The 24206-nt window shown below is 41.9% G+C and overlaps 1 protein-coding gene across 1 annotated transcript in view; it reads left to right on the top strand.

Moving 5' to 3' along the window:
- The window catches only part of LOC126000525 (zinc finger protein 345-like), a 291551-nt gene that overhangs the window by 260608 nt on the left and 6737 nt on the right, over positions 1–24206 (top strand). The window contains exons 3-7 of the mRNA XM_049767778.1: positions 4211–4627; positions 4709–5884; positions 5969–6108; positions 10272–10346; positions 11103–11229. Of these exons, the coding sequence (XP_049623735.1) occupies positions 4211–4627; positions 4709–5884; positions 5969–6108; positions 10272–10346; positions 11103–11229 (1935 nt within the window). The remainder of the gene's footprint in view (positions 1–4210; positions 4628–4708; positions 5885–5968; positions 6109–10271; positions 10347–11102; positions 11230–24206) is intronic.

The following is a 24206-nucleotide window of genomic DNA, read 5'->3' as shown; positions in this document are numbered from 1 at the left end:
ATATTGTTGATAATAATATTTTAGGTACATGTTTACATAATATCAGGGTGATTCCCATCACTGATTTGTCCTCCCTACACCTCCGTTTTCGTCCTACCTCCCAAATCCTCCTCCCTCACCCTCGGGACTACTAGAAAATGTGGTCCCCTCTGTACTTAGTTTAGTACTTAGTTGTCTTGCACCTGTTTGGTCTTGGTGTCTCCCTTATTTCCCCCTCTAACTAGGAGGCAGGACTAGATTGTTCAAGTTATGTGGTTTTGTTTGAAGAAGAGAAAAGTAATAAACTGCGGTAAAAGTCTAATATGCCAGAAATGGGAGAAATCCTTAGGCTCTCATCATCAGTTTGAGAAAGTGAAGGAGAAAAATAAGGTGAAACACCCCAACAGTACAAAAAGAAGTGTCAAATATCCAGTGAGCACTTCAACAATAACGATAAGCACCACAAAAATAGACATGGTCTAGAGATAAAAAAACATGGCAAGGCATATAAAGGAAGAAAAGAAGGAATAAACATAAATATAAATGGGGACAAAAACTTCAATAAGCACACCAAAACAAAAAAATTGACAAGAAGTAGATAGGTAAATAAAAATAAAAAATAATAAAAAATGAGTATTTAAAAAATAATACATATAGAAAATTAAAAAAATTTTTGTGCTTTTTGCCTTTTTTTTCCTCCTGCAATGGCACAGTAAAATTGGGGTCTGTTCTCTCAGTGTCTTTAATCCATCTTATGTGGTTGACGAACTTGGTCTTTGCACTGATATTAATGAAACCTAGGATATCGTCTTTCATTGTGTTTCCAGAAACCCCATTCCGTTGCAATTGTCTCAGCCAGACCTTTGGAACTGGGGATCATGGTTATTGTGCAGGTCGTAATTAAAACCCTAGACTGGGGTTTTTTATTGGTCCCAAGATATATACAGTCCAGTCATGGTTCTAGGAGCCAGTCATCTGTAAATTGTGATCTGAATTTTGGACCGACCAAACTGTGACAAGTCTTTTGATTTTATCTTATCGTTAACTGGTAGGGTAGGATAATCTGCTTTTAGGTCAAGTTGTTCCCATTTTCCTAATTGTCAGGATATCATATTAGAGCTGGCACTTGTTGGTGGCCAAGTGGTATTAAGGATGTCTCGGTTGGGATTTGTTTCCCATTGCTGTTGTGAAGAACTTTGTCGTTTCTATGTCTGGGATCCAGGGTTCAAGGCTGGACAGATGGTGTCTAATCACCTGGGGTCTAAGTTGGGTCCACATGACATATTTTCAAGGTGGGAGATATCCCTGTATTGTAAACAAGCATGAGTTCTTATCCCTCGTAGATAAGAGCTCGTTTTTATATGTAGGATTTCCCCTTTTATTAGTGTGCCTTTGCAGGGAGAAATGGTGCTACTTTATATTTTCAGTGCATTTGGGGTGGACAGAGAAGAAATCAAAAACAGGTCACACACCCAAAAAAGATAAAAATAGGAATAAAAATATATGTGCTCACCTATGTATATGTAGAACAAACATTTTAAAAAAATGAATTAAAGTAATTAAAGGAACAAATTGATGCAAGTTTTACTGGTGTCTAATGAAGTCTCATATCTTTGCTAGTGTTTCACGTAATGGATCTGTTTATTGGCAATAATGGCATACAGAAATCTCCCATTATATCATGTTTCCATTCCTACATTTCCCTAGATTTGTGTGCAAAAAGTCTTACGTATATTGCTGGCTCTCTGTTTAATGCATAAAAGTTGATCAGAGTTAGTAGTTCTTGGTCTGTTGCTTCTCTGGTCACGACTTTGTCCATCTTGGTCATAAATGCTTTCTTGCAGTTTCATACAATTAGGTCTGATAGAAATATAGCTGTCCCACCTTATGTTTGTATTTCAGTAGCTTGTATAATTTTTTCTATCTTTTTCCTTTGAGCCTGTGTCTCTCCTGAACTTTAGGCTTTTGTGTGACACCCTGTAGACTCTGGAGGGTTACTCTTTGCTGTGCCCTTAGAAGTCGCTCCTGACTCCTGTGCCTGTCTGCCTGTGTTTTTGAATTCCTGAGGCACTCCTCAGAGCCCTGGGAAACGAACCCTCAAAAAACTGCATTCTGAAGATGCCCAGCAAGCGAGTAAGAAATGGCTATCTGTGCAGGTGTCCAGACAGAGTGCTTATTGCTCTACCTGTGGAGACTCAGCCCTGCTGTGCTTCTTCTGAGGAAACTGAGAACCTGCAGGGAGTTCTGTCCTGCCTTTCCTGGATTCTTGAAGCTCTCCCCATGGGAAGTGAACCTCAAAAGCTGTCATTTAGAGGCCCAGAAGAGTTCACCTTCGCGGCTGCACTCTTTCGAACCAATGAACCCCACCACAACACGCAGGAAAAACCACACTACAAGCGTGACAATAGGGAAACTGCGCAGGCAAACACCATGCACAGAGAATGAAGACAATAGCGTGGATGACTAAAAAATTCAAAGCACCTGATTAACCTCTCAGATATGGAACTTAAAATAGCAATATGGAAAATGTTTGTAGAACTCAAAGAAAGCATAGATCGATCTGAACAGAACACAAAGACAGAAATCAGAAAACATCAAACTGAAATAGCAGATTAGCTCAACAGAAAACCTCAATGAATGGCCTCGCCAGCAGGGTATCAGCAGCTGAGGAGAGAATCGGAGTACTGGATGACGTGATGTGGAAAATCTCAACACAACAGAAGGAATTGGAAAAGAACCTTGGAAAACGAACAGGCAATGGATAAAGTACTCAAGGAGTGCGAACAGATGAAAATAGAAGACTTTGATAAACTCAACAGAAACAACATGAGAATCATTGGAGTCCCAGAGGCCCAGTAGGATATCTCCAGGAAGAATCAACTGTGAAAGACATCATCCAAGATACTCCCAGAGTTAAAGACTACATGCAATCAAATCCTCCATGCCCGAATAGTACCAGCGATCTACAACAAGCTAGACACAGAGGAAACCACCCAAACTAGCATCCCCGAGGGCAAAAGAGGGGGATATGGAATGCATGTTTGGGTGGATTTAGATTTAGCGTTAGATTTTTTAGTTTGCTGGCTAGTACCAGAAACCTCCAGCTTCCTCTGTTTAAGAAACATGGATTTTGGCGGCACTTGCTTTTACTCCTGGGTTTTCATTCACTGATCACTACCTGAGGGACACAGGTAAAATGCATTTGAGCCAATTGCTCACTCATCCTCCCGCGGTATAATACAGCCCCCTCAATTGAATTTCTTTTTTGCTTTGATTTTGGGTCACATCCAGCAGCGTTCAGGGATTACTTCTGGCTCTATTCTCAGAAATAGCTCCATGCTAGCTCAGGGGACCATATGGGATGCCAGCATTTGAATCACCCACTTTCTATATGAAAGGCAAATGCCTTACCTCCATGCTACCTATCCGGCCCCCTCCATTACATTCTTGATTTTATTTTATCCTGATCTCATCTGTGCAATATCAAAATGCATACTGAGAGCACAGATTCTTCCTCTGTTTCTTGGTTTGTCAGCTTTCAATGGAATCTCAGTCTCATGCACAGGTCTCAGTACGTTTCCCATTATCTAACCCCGAAAAATATTCTCTGGGCAGGGCATTGCAAGGTGAAACCTTTGCTGATCTCCTGGCTGGAGGATGGAATTCTGGAGAGGCTCCCAAGAGGCATGTTTGCAGGTGAGTGTGGGATGTTGTTCTTGGGTGCAAGTCATGGATTGGGAGTGCAACGTTGTGGGCCTGTGTGAAATGGGGGCCCTGGAATTGGGGCATTGTGCTCCCAGATCATTGGTGCAGGAGCTGTCCTGCTCCCATTCACTGCCCTTAATGCTGAGACCAAAAACTAATAAAAAGATTTGGAATATGGAGTTTATTGTCTTTACAAGTTAGAATAAATATAAATGGTAAGATAAAACATACTGTTAGGGAAGATGGTGCTGGGGATGCAAAAAAACATACTGTTAGGTACTAGCATGCAGGGAGTGATCCCATATCCCAGAGCAAGGAATAAGTTGTGGGCAACTCTGCGTATACTCTGTAATTCCAAAAAAAAAATTAGAATATTTAAGAATAGGAAGTCTTAAAAAAAGAATAGGAAGTCTTATCTTGCTTTATCCACAAAATAAGGAAAGCCATGAGAACAGAATTTAGCAGGAGATAGAGGTATGGTCCAGAAAGCCTTGTCAATTCTACTCTGACAAAATTCTTCTTTCAGCAGAACCAAAGCCAGAAATCTACCCATGTCCCTTGTGGTCACGGACTTTCTCCAATCAGAACTTCCTTAATTATCACATGAACCCAATTCATCCCTCTTGGATAGTCCCAGGAGCATTGCCAAGAGAGCAAGCGTCATCAGAGAATTCCTTTCCTCGGAATGAGAACCAATGGCAAAAACATTCTAATACTTACAATGACAAAACTAGAAATGACATACTTGACAGTCAAAAGCACAAAGAAAGTTCCATACCTTTAGATAAAAAAATTTCAATAGCTTTATCTAGATTAGGGAGCTCTAATAAACATGAGATTTCAAATGCGGAAAACACTAACACCTGGCATACATTACATCCAGAAGATACAGGTAAACTAGGTCAAGGATTAGGAATAAAAAGATTTTTAAGAGATAAAAATGTGAGGCGTAGAAAAGATTTCACTCTTGTATCAAATGTGATACACCAGAAGACACACACAGAAGAGAAGAATCATGATTTGAGGGACTGTGGGCAAGGCTTTAGTCAAAAGTCAAAACTTATCACACAGCAGAAGAGAAACAGTGGAGAGAAGTCCCATGTTTGTATGGAATGTGGGCGAGGCTTCAGTCATAGGTCAAGTCTCATCACACACCAAAGACTACATACAGGAGAGAAGCCCCATGTTTGTGGGGAGTGTGGGCGAGGCTTCAGTCATAGGAAAGAGCTCGTCACACACCGGAGGACACACACAGGAGAGAAGCCCCATATTTGTAGGGAATGTGGGCGAGGCTTCAGTCGTACGTCAAGTCTCATCATACACCAAATGATACACACAGGAGAGAAGCCCCATGCTTGTGGGGAGTGTGGGAAAGGCTTCAGAGAAAGGTCAAGTCTCATCAAACACCAGAGGACACATTCAGGGCAGAAGCCCTATGTTTGTATGGAATGTGGGCAAGGCTTCAGTGTCAGTTCAAGTCTCATCAGACACCAAAGGATACACACAGAAGAGAAGCCCCATACTTGTGGAGAGTGTGGGAAAGGCTTCAGAGATAGGTCATATCTTATGAAACACCAGAAGACACATTCAGGGGAGAAGCCCTATGTTTGTATGGAATGTGGTCGAGGCTTCAGACATAGGTCATATCTCATCATACACCAAAGGATACACACAGGAGAGAAGCCCCATGTTTGTAGGGAATGTGGGAGAGGCTTCAGTCATAGGTCCAGTCTCATTACACACCAAAGGATGCATACAGGAGAGAAGCCCCATGTTTGTGGGGAGTGTGGGCGAGGCTTCAGTGAGAGGTCAAGTCTCATCAAACACCAGAGGACACATACAGGAGAGAAGCCCTATGTTTGTATGGAATGTGGGCGAGGCTTCAGTCATAGGTCAAGTCTCATCACACACCAAAGACAACATACAGGAGAGAAGCCCCATGTTTGTGGGGAGTGTGGGCGAGGCTTTAGTCATAGGTCAAAGCTCGTCACACACCAGAGGACACATACAGGAGAGAAGCCCCATGTTTGTAGGGAATGTGGGCGAGGCTTCAGTCGTACGTCAAGTCTCATCATACACCAAATGATACACACAGGAGAGAAGCCCCATGCTTGCGGGGAGTGTGGGAAAGGCTTCAGAGATAGGTCAAGTCTCATCAAACACCAGAGGACACATTCAGGGCAGAAGCCCTTTGTTTGTATGGAATGTGGGCAAGACTTCAGTGTCAGTTCAAGACTCATCAGACACCAAAGGATACACACAGAAGAGAAGCCCCATGCTTGTGGGGAGTGTGGGAAAGGCTTCAGAGTTAGGTCAATTCTTATCAAACACCAGAAGACACATTCAGGGGAGAAGCCCTATGTTTGTATGGAATGTGGGCGAGGCTTCAGTCACAGGTCAAGTCTCATCAGACACCAAAGGATACACACAGCAGAGAAGCCCCATGTTTGTAGGAAATGTGGGCGAGGCTTCAGTCATAGGTCAAGTCTCATCAGACACCAAATTACACACACAGGGGAGAAGCCGATCTGTTTGTAGGGAATGTGGGCAAGGCTTCAGTCGGAGGTCATATCTCAATGCACACCATGTTTGTGAGGAGTGTGGGCAAGGCTTTAGAGATACATCAGTTCTCATCAAACACCAGAGGGACACATACAAGAGAAAAGCCCCATGTTTTTCCAGTGTGGGCGAGGTTTCAGAGATATATCAGGTCTCATCCAACACCAGAGGACAGAAACCCCATGTTTGTCGGGAGTGTAGTTGAGGCTTCACAGATAGGTCAGGTATCATCACACAAGAGATTCACACAGAGGAGAAACCAGATGTTTGCGGGGAGTGAGACGTTTGGTCTCATCACACTCGAGAAGACTATTGCAGAGGTACCTTATGATTGCAGAGAGTTTTGGAGAGGCTTCAGACTGAGGTCAAGTCTCATTAAACTTCAGAGGTCACACTGGAGAATCCCTATGTTTGAAGCAAAAATGTCTAATGAACAGTCACATTTCTGCATCTACAAAGAACTAATCAGCCAACACAACAGCATGACTTGTATGAGAAATCGACTTAGGAAAAGTTTCAATATCTTCCTTTATATTTTGCCTTATTCACTAATAAACTTTTTCTCTGTATATTTCTCATCCATATTTCTTTCCCCCTGAATGTAGGGGATAGGCTCATACTATCAACAATTGTAAACAAAGAATATGTCGCTGATTAAGTATTTCTGATCAGCATGTTACAGTCTTAAATAATTGATTCTGAGGCTTAGGCAGAATTCTTATGTTTAAGAGGATTTATTTGAATGAAGTATATCTCCTGGTAAATAAAACCTTTTGTATATTTGTGTCTTGCTTTGCAATAACTCAGGCATTCTCCATGACTTAACTTTAACTTAGAAGCTGTATTATATATGGGAGTTCCTCATCTTCTGTTACGCCCTTAAGTATGTGTGCGTTATTAACTGCATCAACATTTGTTTGGACCTGTGGTCCAACTCCCCACATTTGGGGCATGAAGCTTCCACTTGATACCATATTTCATGTAGTTAATCACCATATACATCTTTTGTGCAGCACAAATCTCAAACTTTAGTTGTACATAGGATTCTTGGAAATCACCATTTATGCTAACAAGAGAACAGGGCTGTTAACGAGTGGGGTGTGTGTCAGGGAAGAGAGATTTAAAAAGCATGCATGTTAAAATCAGAGCCACAGGACATTTTCTTTTCACATCGCTGATCTAGGATGGACCTTGGTTAGTTCCCCAGCATTCTATATAGAACCCGAAGCAGAAAATATTTCTTAGTGCATAGTCAGAAATAACCCTTGACTGTCACCAGGTGTGGCCCTAAAACCAAGATGTATAAAAAGCACACATATGAATAAATCTCTATTCAGACTTCTTGAAGAGTATACAGAATTAGTAAAGAAAATGCTTCAATGGTCTGAAAGCCAATTGTTTCTAGTTTCAAAAAGGCAGAAGCAAAGATACATATCTTGATACATAACACTCCCTCATTGTAACAGTAATGCAATGCTGCCTATTTCAGAATCAATTAAAACAATCTGGACATTTATCAAGTAAGGAATGATAGAGCATGGTATTCAATTCTTGGAGACTGCCTATGTACTGTTAATTGACAATACACAGATCACAGAAATCAGCATACCAAGGATATGAGTAGAGTTGATCGACTTGGTCCTATAAATTGAGTAACCAGAGTTATGGGGAGTGGACTTTAAGGTCCTTGTGTAATGGAGGTGCAAACTAAAACAGTGTGCTCTGTGGTTTTAGAATGTGGAGAATAAAATTTCATTTGCATCAAAAATGTTAAAACTTATTTAAAAAATTAAAAATTATGAGAACCTATGTTAATGCTTTTTGCAATGTCAGGATGTGTGCTACCCAAATGTTCATGAATGCAAAAGTTTAGCATATATGTATGACACAATGTTGATTACATGGAGAGAAGAAAAGATACATTGTACTTCCTTGCAACCTAACTGAATTTACAAGTGTCATGTTCAGTAAATGTACCACAGAGGTCACAAATTTATGATTTCATCAAGTGTAATATATGGAAATAGAAATGGAATATATAGTATTACACAATGGCATGCATTGAAGGTGAAATAATAATTGACATTACGAAGTAGAAAAGGGTAAGGAGTAGAATTAGGAGTTGCACTAGAGGTTGCGTCGAAAACCGGTTAGAATATCATCATTATGTTATTAATGCTATTGTACCAATTTGATATAAATCATAATAAACTAGAGTAGGAGCCAGAGAGGTAGCGTGGAGGTAGGGAGCTTGCCTTGCATGCAGAAGGACGGTGTATCGAATTTTGGCATCCTGGATTGTCCCCCAAGGCTGCCAGAATGGATTTCTGAGCATTGAACCAGCAGTAACCCCTGAAGGGCCTGGAAGCCCGTGCAAAGCGAGTGCCCCACACTCCACTATTATTACTCTTATTGCTGTCCAGATCTTGAGATTGTCTCTCCCCAGAAAATGTATCTTTCTTCTTTATAAGTTGCAGGGCACTTTCTGCTCTCCATTTTTCTGTAGCCTGGTGACTCCAGACTTTTGGTTGGAGTACTTTGGTAAAGTGTATTTTTTAAGAAAGGAATTTTTACAAAATAGATATTCTTGCAAGGAGTGTTGGGCCTCTTTCAGCAAGACCAGGGTCACATCTTCAAGGGCCCAGCTTGGCTCAGCCACCTGCAGAGCAAATGCCCTTCCCGCTGTACTGCTGTCTCCCCCCACCCCCCGAAAAACCTATTGATTGTAAAGGTGGATTTTTGTCTAGAAACTTCAAGTGCAGACACCGATCCCATCCTGGTCCTTTATAAGGATATTAGGATAATTCGTTGAACAACTCGCTATTTGGGAATGTTCCACATGGTCTCTCACTAGAAGTGGAGGCTGGATGCCAGGTTCAGATGTGCTGTGCAGGGACAGGATCAAGCAATATCCAGAGGAACGAGCTGGGTAAGACTTGTGCTCACTCTTCTTACTCAGAGCTTGACATTTCTCTAGAAGTTGTGCAAGGGGCCTTGCTGCTCCTTTTCGGAAATAATCCAAGCCAGAGATGATGGAGCCTCAAAGTGTGATTTCCTGTCCCCAGGTAAGAGTTTTCTATGGGCTCTAAGAAAAACAAGTAGAGAGACAAAGGAGTACAATCCCTCTCAAAACTGTGGGGCCCAGAGCTGTTTTGGGGAAGGAATTTGGGGAGGGGTGGTGATTCCTGACACTCCTGGCAGGGGTTCTGTTCACTGCAGATTGAGGCTGCCTTTGTCCTTGTTTGTTGTCTTGTGTTTGGTTTGGGGCTTGCCATTAGGTGCTCTGGCATTCCTGTAGATTCATTATTCTGAGTCTCAATGATGAGTCTAAGACCCTGCTGGATGTGAGGCTTGCACTTCTTTTAATAGGGACCAGAATTTTAGTGAGGAAGGAGACCTTGAGCCCAGAATTTCTGCCATAAATACATTTCTAACTGTCTTGGTGAAAGGCTCTTGGATTTATTTCTAGTTTATGGTAGTATAGCCAAAGGTAGTTCATATGGCTCTACCTTCTAGAATCACATCTTCTGCATGGGGAGACTGTGTGTGGGGATTTCAGCCTGGGACAGGCCCCTTTCATGGCAAGCAGGCAGTAAATCATCCTCTGATTCTGTCACAATGATCTTTTGTAACATGTGGCTGCTTCCTATGTCAGGAGTACAACTGTGCCCAAGTCTCCTTGTATTTACACAAAACCCTCCTTACATGTCTTGTAAAATCTCCTTGGGGTCCCTAAATCTGGAATCATGATGACTAATTTTTAGCCCCATCTTAAAAACAAAATAGTTTCTTTCCTACAATATACATTTCCCTATGGGGTTTGTTTGATTTTTGTTTCAGTTTCGTCGTGCTGTCTTGTCTCTGCTTCTTTTGTTTTGTGTTGAATTTGAGTCCCTGACTATGCTCAGGGATTTTTCCTTGAGTAGTGTCCCTGTAATTGACCAAGGGTTATTCCTCTCTGCGTCCTTCCTGACTTTGTTGCTCAGGTCCAGGACACACAGTTCAAGTTTTTCTCTGTTACTCTGCAGATTCAGCTTCCCCCTGAAGCCACGTTTCTCCACAATAAACCAGTTGCATTTCCAAAGCCTCCTATGACTCTTCACGTAGGGTTCAACCTTGATATCAAGGGGCACTAGCCTGTTCCTGGGATTAACCCAGGGTTGTCCCTTTCAGCACCCTTCCTGCTCAGATCCAATACACACAGCTCGGCCATTTTGTCCATTACTCTGCAGAGCAAGGTTTGTCCCTGCAGCCACATTTCACCTCAGTTAATCACTTGCAATTCCAAAGCCTCCTTGTCATCAATCCTGTAGCTTTGATTCTAATTGGGAAAAAGAAGCAAAGGATCTTTCAGGAAAGCTTTGTTATGTTTTGTGTCATTTTGACCTGCACCAGAAAGGATTTGTGAGTGAATTGGGAGTGCTGATTATGCCAAGCACAGGCTTAATTCACTCAGTGGATTGGATTTTCCCTTCTCTGATCCATGCATCCTGCAGAGATTGGTGTTGGGGACAGGAGAAACCAGTGTATTTTTAGCATTTGGGGCACATCGTGAGTTGCTGCTTTAACTGTTTCAGGTTCTGTAGTCAGACATTTTATCCACCAGTGTTCAAAGAATCTAGTGCATGCAGAGGTCCCGAGGGATCTGTCTGCAATGCAGACATCACATTGGCTAATCAGGCTTTCTAGCTTGATACTTGTGGACCTTCCCTTTGGGTGCCAGGAAGGTGAGGGTCACGGTGGCTGGATGAACTAAGAGACCAGAAGGGAAAGGCATTCTTTCTAGGGAATCTACGGGGTACTCTTCTCTCCCACTGCCCTGGGTTAGCATGGCCCTGACCTTCTCTTTGTGTGTTTAGGACATGGTGACCTTCCCTGATGTAGCTATAATCTTGTCCACCAAGGAGTGGCCATGCTTGGATGCCTGTCAGATAAAACTCTATAAAGACATGATGCTGCAAACCCACAAGGACCTGCAGGAAGTAGGTGAGAAGCTGCCCTGGGGCCTCTGCTTCTGGACTCAAGTGGGGAAGTGTGCAGATTCATCAGATCTCAAGGTCATTCCCCTCCCTATTGTTAGAACTTTCCATTCCTGGCTTCATTTCTTAGAGGAGCCATCTTTATATTTTTAAAGGTGTATTTAGTGGAATCATGGTTTTGCCATATCTGGGCCAAACTGGGTTTGATCCCCAGCTCTTCTTCTAGTTACCTAAGCCTGCCATGTGCCCTGCCTCAGCACAGAGTAAGGAGTCTGACCTCATCACTGTGGGTATTGCCCAAAGTGATGTGCTTTCATGAAACAGGGCTTCTTGTCCACACCTGAGGGTGACTCCAGGACTTATTCTAATTCTGAGTTCAAGGATCACTCCCAACATGTTTTGGTTATCATCTAGAGAGCCAGTAATCATTACTGAGTTGGCCACATTTATAGTCACATGCTCTTTAATCCTCATGAGACTGCAAAAACTGTTTTTTCGATTTTGGGTCACATCCAGCAGTGCTCAAAGGTTATTCCTGGCTCTGGGCTCAGAAATCGTCCCTGCAAGCATGGAGGACCATATGGGATATCAATATTTGAACCACCGTCCTTCTGCATGCAAGAATAACGCCCTACCTCCGTAATATCTCTCTGTCTCAAAGACTTTTTTTGGGGGGGTCACACCCAGCAGCACTCGGGTTACTCCTGGCTCTAAGCTAAGAAATAGCTCCTGACAGGCTCGGGGTACCATACTGGATGCCAGGATTCGAACCACCACCTTTATGCATGCAAGGCAAATGCCCTACCTATATGCTATGTTCCCCAAGAGTGCACAATTTATAAGTGACTTAATTTCTTTTCATGATTTCAAAATATCCACCCAGTAGCAATCTCTCCAATGCTTTTTGGGACATTTTCTTGGATGGAGATGAATTCTGATGTTCCTGCATGCAAACCATCTTCTCCAATTCTTTTTCAACCTCACTAGTGACTGTTTGAATTTTCTGTATGTTTTATATTTAAACAATACAGGCATTCCAAGGGATTGTGCATATATCTGCGCACAGGAATGACTTTACACATGGCTGGATGGATGTTGTATAGTTCTTGTTATCAAATCATTTTATCCTGAACATGCCATGTGCCATAATTACCATATTATCACTGTAGGCTCTTTATTTTCTGTTTTGGGGCCACAGCTGGTGGTTCTCAGGAGCTACTCTTCGGTGTTCGCTCAGAACTTGCTCCTAGTAGATGCAGGGGACAATATGGAATGCTAGGAATTAAAGTGGGCCTGTCATAGGTACGCTGTGTGCAAGGCAAATGCCCTAATACTTTGCTATGTCTCTGGACCTTCTAGAGATTTCTCTATAAGGCACATTTGGACCTTGGTACTTGGCCTGGCTATTCACTCAGTGGTTCGTTCCTGATGGCTTCAGGGAGCTGAATCACTCAAAGGGTTACTCAGAGGAACTCAACCAGAGGGTGACTAGACAAAATAAAGTTCATCTATGTGCAACACAAGCACTGACCAATGGTCCTCATCCCACATTGTCTGACCTGCTGCCCCCTTAATTTGACTTTTTGAATTCAACCTGGTCTCATCTGTGCAATAACCAACATGCTAAGAATCTGTTCTTCACACACTGTTGAGAAGCCCTATGTTTGCAGGGAGTGTGGGCGAGCATTCACTCACAGTTCAAGTCTCAGTGCACACCAGAGAACACACACAGGGGACAAGCCAAATGTTTGCACGGAGTGTGGATGATGCTTCGCTTTGAGTTCAAGTCTCATCACACACAGTAGGACACACTCTGGAGATAAGCCCCATGCTTGAAGGGAGTGTTGGTAAGGCTTAAGTCAGAGATCACATCTAATTAGATATGAGAGGACACATGGGGGGAGAAGCCACATGTTTGTAGGGATTGTGGTCAAGGCTTTCGTTGGAGTTTACTTCTCATTGCACACAATAGGACACACACTGGAGAAGCCCTATGTTGTCAGGGAGTTTGGGCTATCTTCACTTTGAGGTCAAGACTCATCACATATTAGGACACACTCTGGAGAGAAACCCCATGTTTGCAGGGAGTGTGGGCGAGCATTTGCTCACAGTCCAAATCTCATCAAACATTATAGGACACACTGAATAGAAGCCGCATGCTGGCAGGAAGTGTCGACAAAGCTTTATTCTGAGGTCAAATCTCATCAAACAGCAGAGGGGACACAGTGAGAAATCCCTCTATATGAAGCAAATGTGATTAAGGAATAGTAAAAAAATCTTCAGCATCTGAAAAGGCAACTGGAGCCAATACAAATTGTGTAACACACATGAGGAATTGGTCACTAAAAAGTTCAAACATGCAACTTCCCCTTCAAAGCAGTAGGAAACAGACTCATACTATCACACCATTCTTTGGCTTGTTTGTGTGTGTGTGTGTGTTTGGGTCACATCCAGTGATGATCCTTGTTGCTATGTGCACTCAGATATCTCTCCTGGCTTGGGGAATCATATAGGTGCCAGGGGTTCTAATCATGATTCATCCTAAGTGCTGCATTCAAGGCAAATATCCTACCACTGTGCTACTGCTCCAGCCTCACTATCACACAATTCTAAACAAAGAATCTGTCGCAGACAAAATATCTATTTGAGAGAACTTAGATTAAATTCTAAGTGGGCCTGGAGAGATAGCTACTGCTCAAGCCTCAGTATCACACAATTCTAAACAAAGAATCTGTCAATGACAAAATATCTATTTGAGAGAACTTAGATTAAATTATTAGTGGTCCTGGAGAGATAGCACAGCGGCGTTTGCCTTGCAGGCAGCTGATCCAGGACATAAGGCGGTTGGGTTCGAATTCCAGCGTCCCATATGGTCCCCCGTGCCTGCCAGAAGCTATTTCTGAGCAGACAGCCAGGAGTAAACCCTGAGCACCGCCGGGTGTGACCCAAAAACCAAAGAAAAAATTATTAGTGAAAGTATCACTAATCTTAGGCAGAGAAATCTCATAGAAGATGAAGTTATGGAAGGAAACAGATCTTCTGGTAAATAAGACCTTTTCTCTTGTAGTTGGTTATAGTTTGCTTTGAGATAACTGCTGGCTCTCTCCACCACTTCGATTTCTGCTTATTCGAAGCAGCATTTTTTGTTTTTGTTTTTGGATCACACCCGGCAGCACTCAGTGGTTCCTTCTGGCTCTACGCTCAGAAATCGTTTCTGGCAGGCACGGGAGACCATATGGAATGCTGGGATTTGAACCACCATCCTTCTGCATAGAGGGCAAACGCTTTACCTCCATGCTATCTCGCCTGCCCCTGGAAGCAGAATATTTGCATATGGGAGTTCCTCATTCTGTGTTTTCCCCTTAATCATGTGTCCATTATTGCATGCATCAGTATTTGCTGTCAGGCCCATATCACCAATGCCCTGTATTTGGGGCATTAGGCTTCCAGTTGAGTTGATCCATTTTTACAGGTAGCCACTCATTGTGTATATCTTTTGAGAAGCACAAAATCTCAACTTTGAGATACTAATGAGTCTGGGACCCATCCTTTGACCTAACAACAGAACAGGGTTATTTGTTACTATGAGTGTTGTGTTATGGAAGAAATGTAAATGGCTCACAGATTTATAAATCCCTGTTCAGACTCCTTGAAGAATAGACAGGCGGGTTGGAGATTGCATAGCGGTAGATTGCACAGTGGTAGGATATTTGTGCAGCTTACAGCTGGCCCCCAGACTGATCAGGTTTGATTTTTGGCACCCCATATCGTCCTCCAACCTGAGAGGGCCGGTTTTTGAGTGCAGAAGCCAGGAGTGGCCCCTGAGTGCCATTGGGTGTGGCCCAAAACCAATCAATCAATATAGTTTTTAAAAGAGTCCTCAGGGTTAGTATAGAAAACTCTTCAATAGTCTGAAAGGCGATTGGTTCTAGTTTCAAAAACACAGAAGGAAATGTAGAGATGAGGAAACTGAACAGTGGCACAAGCGGTAACGTGTCTGCCTTGCGTGTGATAGCCTAGGACAGAAATGGTTCGATGCCCCTGCATCCCATACGGTCCCACAAACCAGGAGCAATTTCTAAACACATAGCCAGGAGTAATTCCTGACTGGATTTAGCCCCCAAACAAAAAAAATGTAGATAGGTACTCAATGAAACAATTCTCTCATTCTTACAATAAAGCTGCCTGTTTTTATAAACAATTAAATTGATCTATACATTTCTGAAGTAAGTAACAATAGAGTATTGCATTCAGTTCATAGAAACTATGACAGAAATGTGAATTGAACAATATATAGACATGGCAGAGCTCAGCATACCATGGATACAGGAAGAGTAGATTTACTAGGTCCTATTAGAATCTATGTGGTGTATGATTTTAGAATATGTATATGTGAAACTTTATTAAAATTCTGTAAATTACAGTGAATCATTTAAAATTTTAAAATTATAAATGAGCACTTTTGTTATTACTTTTTGCAGTATCAAGGGTATGTGGTACCCACATGTTTAACGAAAGTACATGAATGAAAAAGTTTGGCATATATGTATAACCCAATATTACAGGGAGAGACTATATCTTGCAATTCGTTGCAACCTAAATTAATTTGGATGAGTCATGTTCAGTAAATGCATTACAGAGAAGGTCTCACATGTATGATTTCATCAAGTGTGATAGAAATTCAAAAGGGAATATATGGTATTATAGGAAGAAATGCATCAAAGTTGGAATAGTGATTGATATTATGAAGTAGTAGAGGATAAGGAGTAGAATTAGGAGTTTGATTAGTGGAATTGCATAGAGAAACTGGTACAACTCCTTGGGCATATTTACATTAGGTTGTTTATACTATATGTTCAATGCTCTTGTACTCATTGGATGTAAATGATAATTCTCGATAAATAAGGAGTAATCTCAAGTCAAATATCACATCTCAAGGTCCCAAAGCTCACAGCTCCCCAAACTGGCAGCATTTCTGATCTAACGGGATTGTCAGGATAATATTGCTTAGGAAAGCAGACTCGATCCTCCCTGCTGGGCAGGACAGTGCAGCAGGAGGCACTCAGGACCCAAAACCCCAGGCGACCACCATGAGCAGGTAAAGAAGGAGGGTTTTCCTCAAGTCCAGAATGTCCAGTTACTAGACATAAACACAATGGAAATAGCAACCAGGGATGGACATGGCTCATGATCTCCAAGCTTTTATAAATGTGGGTATTTGCTCTCAGTTCTATGGGGCATTACTCTGGCCTTTACACATGCATTCATTAGCTGCACCATGAGCTCTAAACAAGACACAAAGGTGGAAGTGTGTTATGTTTCTTTGAAAATGACCTCTCAGTTTCTGCATAGGAATGGATTTACACCTCCAGGCCAGGAAGTGGCTGCTAAGTAGCTGAGACCTGGATAGTTAAGACTCCTTCTGGATGTTTGACATCACAACAATCTCCATCTTTTGTTTTTCTTTTATCACACCCTAAGCATGAACCACCAATCAGCAGCCTTCATTGCTTGGACCAATAGATTGAGGGGTCTCCGTGGGTGCTGAGGGCTCTGAAGGGAAAATTTTCTTCCAATGTCGCTCCTGGCTTCCAACCTCATGCTCTTAGCATGCCGAGGATGCAGCTACTTCATGTGTATAGACGTGGTGCCCCAATTATCATTATCATTGTGGTCCCTTCTGTCCTAATATTAATTTTTCACTATTTGTGTAAAGCTGCCTATTCTGGACTGATCCTCCTGGTAACCTTGTTGAAAACCACAGTAACTGCGGCAAGGAAATGGTAGCTATTTTACAAAATTAAACACGAGTACCTTGGTTTATAGCACCCATAAACTCCAACCTTTGTCCACTGGTCTCCTACACCAGTACATCCATAAACTGGGAAAGTTGCATCAAGATCCTTTGTAAATTTTCAGTAATTGCCACATTTAACTGCCAGAATTCACTCGATGCACCTGTGAGTACACACCTGTGGACCAATATAGGACTAAAGGACTCTGCTGACTGAACCTAGTTCCCTTCTCAATCCAGAGACAGGGACTCTTACCTGTGTCCACAGAGCAGAAAGATAAGTCACCATGCCCAGTCCATAATGAGGGCCATGCTGAAATCTTTGTAGCTGATTGTTTGAGAGCATGAGACCATACTCTGTCCTTTGAGTAAGTGTAAGGCAAGTTCATGTCACTGAGAATCTAGGATGAGAGGACCTGCTTTCATGGAGATCCTTTAGAATGCCATAGATTCCTGTATTGCTCTGCTTGTTGTAATCTTTGTGTTTACAATATGAATTCATTCTAAGTCAATTATCTGCTCCTCACTTTGGATTTTTCCAGAAACACTAGATATATTAAAGTGATTGTCAGGACTTATTTTTATGTACATTCTGTAATAGAACAAAATATTTTGGGGCCACCCCTGGTGATGCTGAGGAGTTCCTCCTGACTATGCGCTCAGAAATCATTCATGGCTTGGTGGATCATATGGGATGCAGGGGGATTAAACCATGGTTCATCATAGGCTAGTACAGGCAAGTCAGACACCTTACCGTTGTCCCACCACTCCGGACCCAGAACAACATATTGCAAATCAATTTTGGGTACTATGCACTTTGTCTGCCATATATATATTTAATATATCTATTGAAATTAGAAAATTCTAGCCCAGACCTGCTATGCCAGTGGTTCCCTCTCTAGGTTAAAAGATCTATCACCCTCATAACTCTGGTTACTTATTACTCATAAATATTTTTACTTTTACTCGGAAATCGCTCATGGTTTGGAGGACCATATTGCACACCAGGGGATCAAACCGCAGTTCATCCCAGGCTAGCACGTGTAAGGGAAACACCTTACCGCTTGCGCCACTGCTCCAATCCCCAAAATAACATTTTTGAATGACATATCAGGATATTACATTAATGGAAGAAATGAGGTTTGAATAGCAGAACATTGGGATTTTAGAATATTGGAGAACTGAAGTAGCAGAATAGGACTGTTAGAATATTGAAATACTAAGACAACAGAATATTGGAATCTTAGAATATTGGGGTTTTTTTTGCATTATAATATTAGGTTATCTGTGTGGTGATCTGATTGATTTTTTTTTGGTTTTTGGGTCACACCTGGCGGTGCTCAGGGGTTACTCCTGGCTGTCTGCTCAGAAATAGCTCCTGGCAGGCAGGGGGACCATATGGGATAGCGGGATTTGAACCAACCACCTTTGGTTCTGGATCGGCTGTTTGCAAGGCAAATGCTGCTGTGCTATTCCTCCGGGCCCTGATTGATTTTTCTAAACGTTCATTTTTAAAGGGATGAGTTTGGATCCTTGCAGGACTGAATTTTCATCATAAAAATGTTTCTGTTTCTATTTCATTGTGATTGAATTGAATGAATTTTGGGGGCTGGAACAAAAGCATATCAGTAGTAGCCTTGCACGCAGCCTACCAGGGGTGGACCAGGATTCAATCCCTGGCATCCCATATGGTACCTTGAGTCTGCCAGGAGCGGTTTTTGAGTTCAGAGCCAGAAATAATCACTGAGCACCACTGGATGGGGCCCAACAAACAAAAAAGTTAACTTTAAAATATGTCCCACAAACAAAACTCCATTTTCCAGGGAGGCAAGATATAGATTACAGGAATTCATTGATGGATAAAAGGAGTCACTTGAAATAGGTGTTGGTCTTAGACTATTTTGTAAAGAATTCAGGGGCCGGAGAGATAGCATAAAGGAAAGCCTGTGCTGCATGCCGACGTTTAGTGGTTCGAATCCCGGCATCCCATATGGTCCCCCAAGCCTGCCAGGAGCGATTTCTGAGCGTAGAGCCAGGATAACCCTTGAGTGCTGCCCGATGCGACCCAAAAACCAAAAAAAAAAAAAAAAAAAAGAATTCTGTGTTCATATCATTGCAAATAAGGCGCCTATATTAAAAGTGGAAAAATTCAGTTATCTCATCTATGAGCACTACTTCATACAATGTCTAGAGTATGAAGCAATCTGAAAGTTCATCAGATGAATGGATATGTGTAATAAGTGTTAGCATATGTACATCAGATCCTTCAGAACAGATATAAAATAAAAATTTATGGGCCGGAGAGATAACACAGCAGTAAGGCATTTGCCTTACAGGACGGATGGTGGTTCAAATTTGGCATCCCATATGGTCCCATGAATGTGCCAGGATCGATTTCTGAGTGCAGAGTCAGGAGTAAGCCCTAAGTGTCACCAGGTGTGACCCAAATTCAAATAAATATTTTTCTAAATTTAAGTTTACAACAATTTTGATGAAATTGGAAGTATCATGTTAGGCAAATGAGTCAAAAAGAACAGGTCATATATGCATCATTTGACAACTGGAGTAAATATAAAAAGGAAACAAGGGACATCCATTAAACACATCATTGTTCTTGGAGAAAATTTTGTTCTTCCACATAATAGGAGGTTAGTGGAAGAATAAAGTGGCAGACATGGGGTGGCAAAGAGAAGAGTGGAAGAATGTCTATGGCAAAGATTAGGGTGTGTGTGAATTAACTATGTGATGGAAACATTCTTGTACCCATGTTGCATACCTAAAATAGAAAATAAATGTGGCGTAAAAACACCAGGTCACTAATGCAGCTCTAAAAGATTGCCTTTCATAGGTGCATCAGTTGTGAGGGTGACAGTGCTGGGTACCATGCAGGGCAGGTACTGGCAACAGAGGGCTTAGGGACCATCTAAGTTCCAATTCTGGAGCAGGTATAGAGGCCTAGAAGATTTTTCTCAAGTCCTGGCATCCTGTTATAAAAATAATCTCTGAAGTAGGTTCAGTGTCTAGAAGGGGTGTATCTTAAATTCTGATTTTTCAGGATTGCAAAAATAAGGAAACATATCTGAATAAAGAATTCATAGAACGAATTAGTTCATGGTCTTAGGAGTTGTTCATTTGCTTGTATGTTTTGGGCGACACCCAGTAATGCTTAGGGGTTGCTCCTGGCTATGCACTCATATATCGCTCCTGGGTTGGGGGACAATATGGGATGCCAACAAATTGAACTATGGTCTGTCCTAGGCTAGCAAGGCAATGCAGATGCCTTACTGCTCTGCGCCACCGCTTCGGCCTCAGGAGTTGTCTGCTACCAGCATTTTGACCTATTGCTAAATTTAAACAATGAAATAAGTTGGAAAAACATTAAAACTGTTTCTAGGATTCCTGGATGTATCAAAATTTAGGGAGAGGATACAATTTTAACTCACAGGAATGAATAAAATATTGGACAAACTAATTTCAACTAATTCCTTATCAGGATCTCCTTCATTTGTCATCACCCCTGTGCTGAGAGCGAGAAGGGAGACTACCAAAGAATAGAATAGTCTCTTCTGTTTATCTGTATCATGGAAAGTAGCTATCCTTAGCAGGAATCATCAGCATGTCTGAATATATTATCGAAGTTAAATCTACACACATTTCAGATTTTGTGCGTTAGGAAGAAAATAATTTCACTGAGTTGAAATTCATATGTTAGTTGTAAATGAGGAAGATAATTCCAAGATGTAGAAGGCACTAGTCACCTCCAAGTTGCTGGATGTAGAAGTCATTGGTGAGGTAGAATCTCAGGTAAGAAAAGCAATCACAAGGAAGCAACAATGGGCCTCTTTGAGAATAACTGTTTTGACTATATTTTTGACTGCACATTTAGTTTATTTAGGTGAAAATGGATTATTCATTTTACAGGAAGTAATTCTGGACTATGTCAGCCAATGAAGTAGGATGGGAGAGGGATTAAAACAGGGTGTCTGCTTATGTGTTTAAGAAAGAAGGGGTTAGGGGATGAGGAAAATCTGGATGTTAAAATGGATCGTGCTTCAAGTGACTAGCTACAGTAAGCAAGACCATATCTGGAGTGTCTCTTGAGCACTAATCTATGTGCATATTTTGAGCTGAAATATGCCAATAGACAGCAGAGAGTGGAGAAGACACTTTATGACTGTGGTCATGGCCACTTATTTTTGGTTTTTGGGCCCCACCTGACATTGCTCCGGGGTTACTCCTGGCTATCTACTCATAAGTAGCTCCTGGCAGGCACTGGGGACCGTCTGGGATGCCGGGATTCGAACCAACCACCTTAGGTCCTGGGTCGGCTGCTTGCAACGCAAACGCCACTGAGCTATCTCTCCGGCCCCAGTCATGGCCACTTTTATAGTATCACATGTTTAGGATTTTGTCAATTTCAAGGATGTGTGCAATTCTAAGTATAACTAATTGTACAAGCTCAGACACAAAGCTCGAATGTGCCCAGAGGTTCTGGCCCCAGCATGGATCAACAGACTCTGGATGGAGGCCTCTCGTGCTCCTACTGAATGCCCTGTTTACAGTATCTAAGCTGCATTTTCCATAAACATTTTCAAACATGTATGATTTCACCAATTGTGATATATAGAATTAAAAAGGGAATATACAATAGTTACAGGGTGTAATGGAAGTTATAATAGTAATTGATGTTTCGAAGTAATTGAAGGGAATGAATAGAATTAGGAGTTGAATTAGAGGTTGCATCATGAATCTGGTAGAAAGTCTTGGGCATGCTTACTAAGGGGTGAGCTTATACCAATATTATTGTTAATGTACTGATTGGATGTAAATGTTTAAATCTTGTTAAATAAACAAGATGTATTCTGAAGTCAGGTGCCAAGGTTCTCAGTGCACCCAGGGTGGCAGCATTTGTGACCTAACAGAATTGTGAGGAGGATATTGCTTAGGATCCCAGGCAGGATCCTGCCTGCAGTACAGGACTGGGCAGCAGGGGTGCTCAAGACCCCAAATTCTAGGATTCCACGATGAGCAGGTGCAGAGTCCTGGAAGATTTTCCTCAGTCCAGGATGTCCAGTTGCTAGACAAAAAAATTGAAAATAGCATGGAGGGATGAACATTGCTCATGATCTCCTGAGCTTTTATAATTATGGTTATTTTCTTTCAGTTTGTTGGGTACATTTCCCCTGGCTTTCACGCAGCTCAGGCTGCATCCTGAGCCCTAAGTAAGACCCAAAGATGGTTATGTTTATGTTTGTTTGAAATTGATTCTTCAGTTTTGCATAGGAATAGATGAACACTTCCAGGCCAGGGGATGGCTGATAAATAGCTGGAACCTGGCTCTTTAAGAGTTCCTGCTGGAAGCTGTTTGACATCACAACAATTTATCCATTTCTTTCTTTCTCTGTAGTCAGTCCTTGAGCAGTAATCACCAGTCAGCACCCATCAGTGCTTGGAACAATAGTTTCAGAGGTCTCTGTGGGTACTGGGGGCTCTGAAGAAAACCATTTTTTCCAATGCCCCTTCCCTTCCCATCTACAGCTCTTAGCACTGAGAAGCTGCAGCTACTACATGTGAACAGCAGAGGTGCCCCAGGAAGGCAGTTTCACTTCCATCCTACCCCCTGCCTGCCACAGGGAAGATATATTTACTCTTTTTCTGTCTTTTATTCATTTTAAACACTGTTATACAATATTATTGTTACTGAATGTATATCCTGTCTATGACTTTATCTTCTTTCAACACCCAATTATTGTTTAGAGGGATCATTTCTAGCAATCATTGTCATTGTGGTCTCTTCTGTCCTACTACCAATCCCCACTATTTGTGCAAAGCTGCCTACTATGGACTGATCTTCCTGGCAACCTTGTTGTAAACCACACTAACTGTAGCCTGAAAATGGCAAGTTATTCTACAAAATTCTACATGACTATTATGGTTTTTTGTTTTGGGGGGTTTGTTTATTTTTTTGTTTTTTGGGTTACACCCAACAGCGCTGAGGGGTTACTCCAGGCTCTCTGCCCAGAAATATCTCCTGGAAGGCTTGAGGGACCATGTGGGATGCCAGGCTTCGAACCACTGTCTTTCTGCATGCAAGACAAATGCCTTACCTCCATGCTATCCCTCTGGCCCCATGATTATCAGATTTTATAGCTCCCATCTACTCAAACTTTTGTCCACGAATCTGCTAAGACCAGTACATCCATAAACTGGGGAAGCTGTATCCAGACGCCTTGCAAATCTTCACTCATACACCACGAACCAGTCTCTCTCCAGAATGCACTAGAATGCACCTGTGAGTTCACACCTGTGAGTTCACACCTGTGCACAGTACAGGATTACAGAATTTCTCTGAGTGGACCTAGTTCCTTTCTCAGTCCAGGAACAGGAACAGGAACTCTTACTTGTACCCAGAGAGAACAGAAAGAGGATTCCCCATGTCCAGTCAATCATGAGGGTGGTAACTCTCAGCCCTCACAGTTACTCACAGTAACTATGCAAAGCATTTGAAAAATTTGTAATGTCCTTAGGAAGAAACATCTATTGAATTTAATAGACTTTCATTTATTTGTATGTTATTCAGTGAGAATAGTGATGGAATTATGCAGATTTTCTCTGACATGTCTGTGGCTGATTGTTTGAGAGCATGAGACCATGCTCTATCCTTTGATGAGGTGTATGGAAGGTTCCTGTCACTGAGAATCTAGGATAACAGGACTTGATTTTACAGAGATCCTTCTGAAGGCCATAGATTCCTGTACTGCTCTGTTCATTGATATGAAACATTTGATTTGATGATTTGATGTATTTTTTCAGTCTATGTGTTTACAATTTGAATTAATTATGTCAATTATTTGCTCCTTTAGATTTTTCTAGAAATGCAATATATCTTATAGAGATTGTCATGACTTATTTTTATGTAGAATCTCTATTAGAACAAAACGTTGGAAATCAAATCTGGGTACCATACAGATATCTATCGAAATTAGAAAATACAAGTTAAGATTTGCCCTTCACGGTTCAAAGATCTGTTACCCTCAGAACTATTGTTACTTATTTAAGTCACTAGAATCAACTTAAATGGGCCCGGGGAGATAGCACAGCGGCCTTTGCCTTACAAGCAGCCGATCTAGGACCAAAGGTGGTTGGTTCGAATCCCGGTGTCCCATATGGCCCCCCGTGCCTGCCAGGAG

This window comes from Suncus etruscus, assembly GCF_024139225.1.
Source record: "Suncus etruscus isolate mSunEtr1 chromosome X unlocalized genomic scaffold, mSunEtr1.pri.cur SUPER_X_unloc_1, whole genome shotgun sequence".
NCBI classification, from domain to species: Eukaryota; Metazoa; Chordata; class Mammalia; order Eulipotyphla; family Soricidae; genus Suncus; species Suncus etruscus.
The sequence above is the reverse complement of the archived record's forward strand: the minus strand, read 5'-3'. Positions and strand labels throughout refer to the sequence as shown.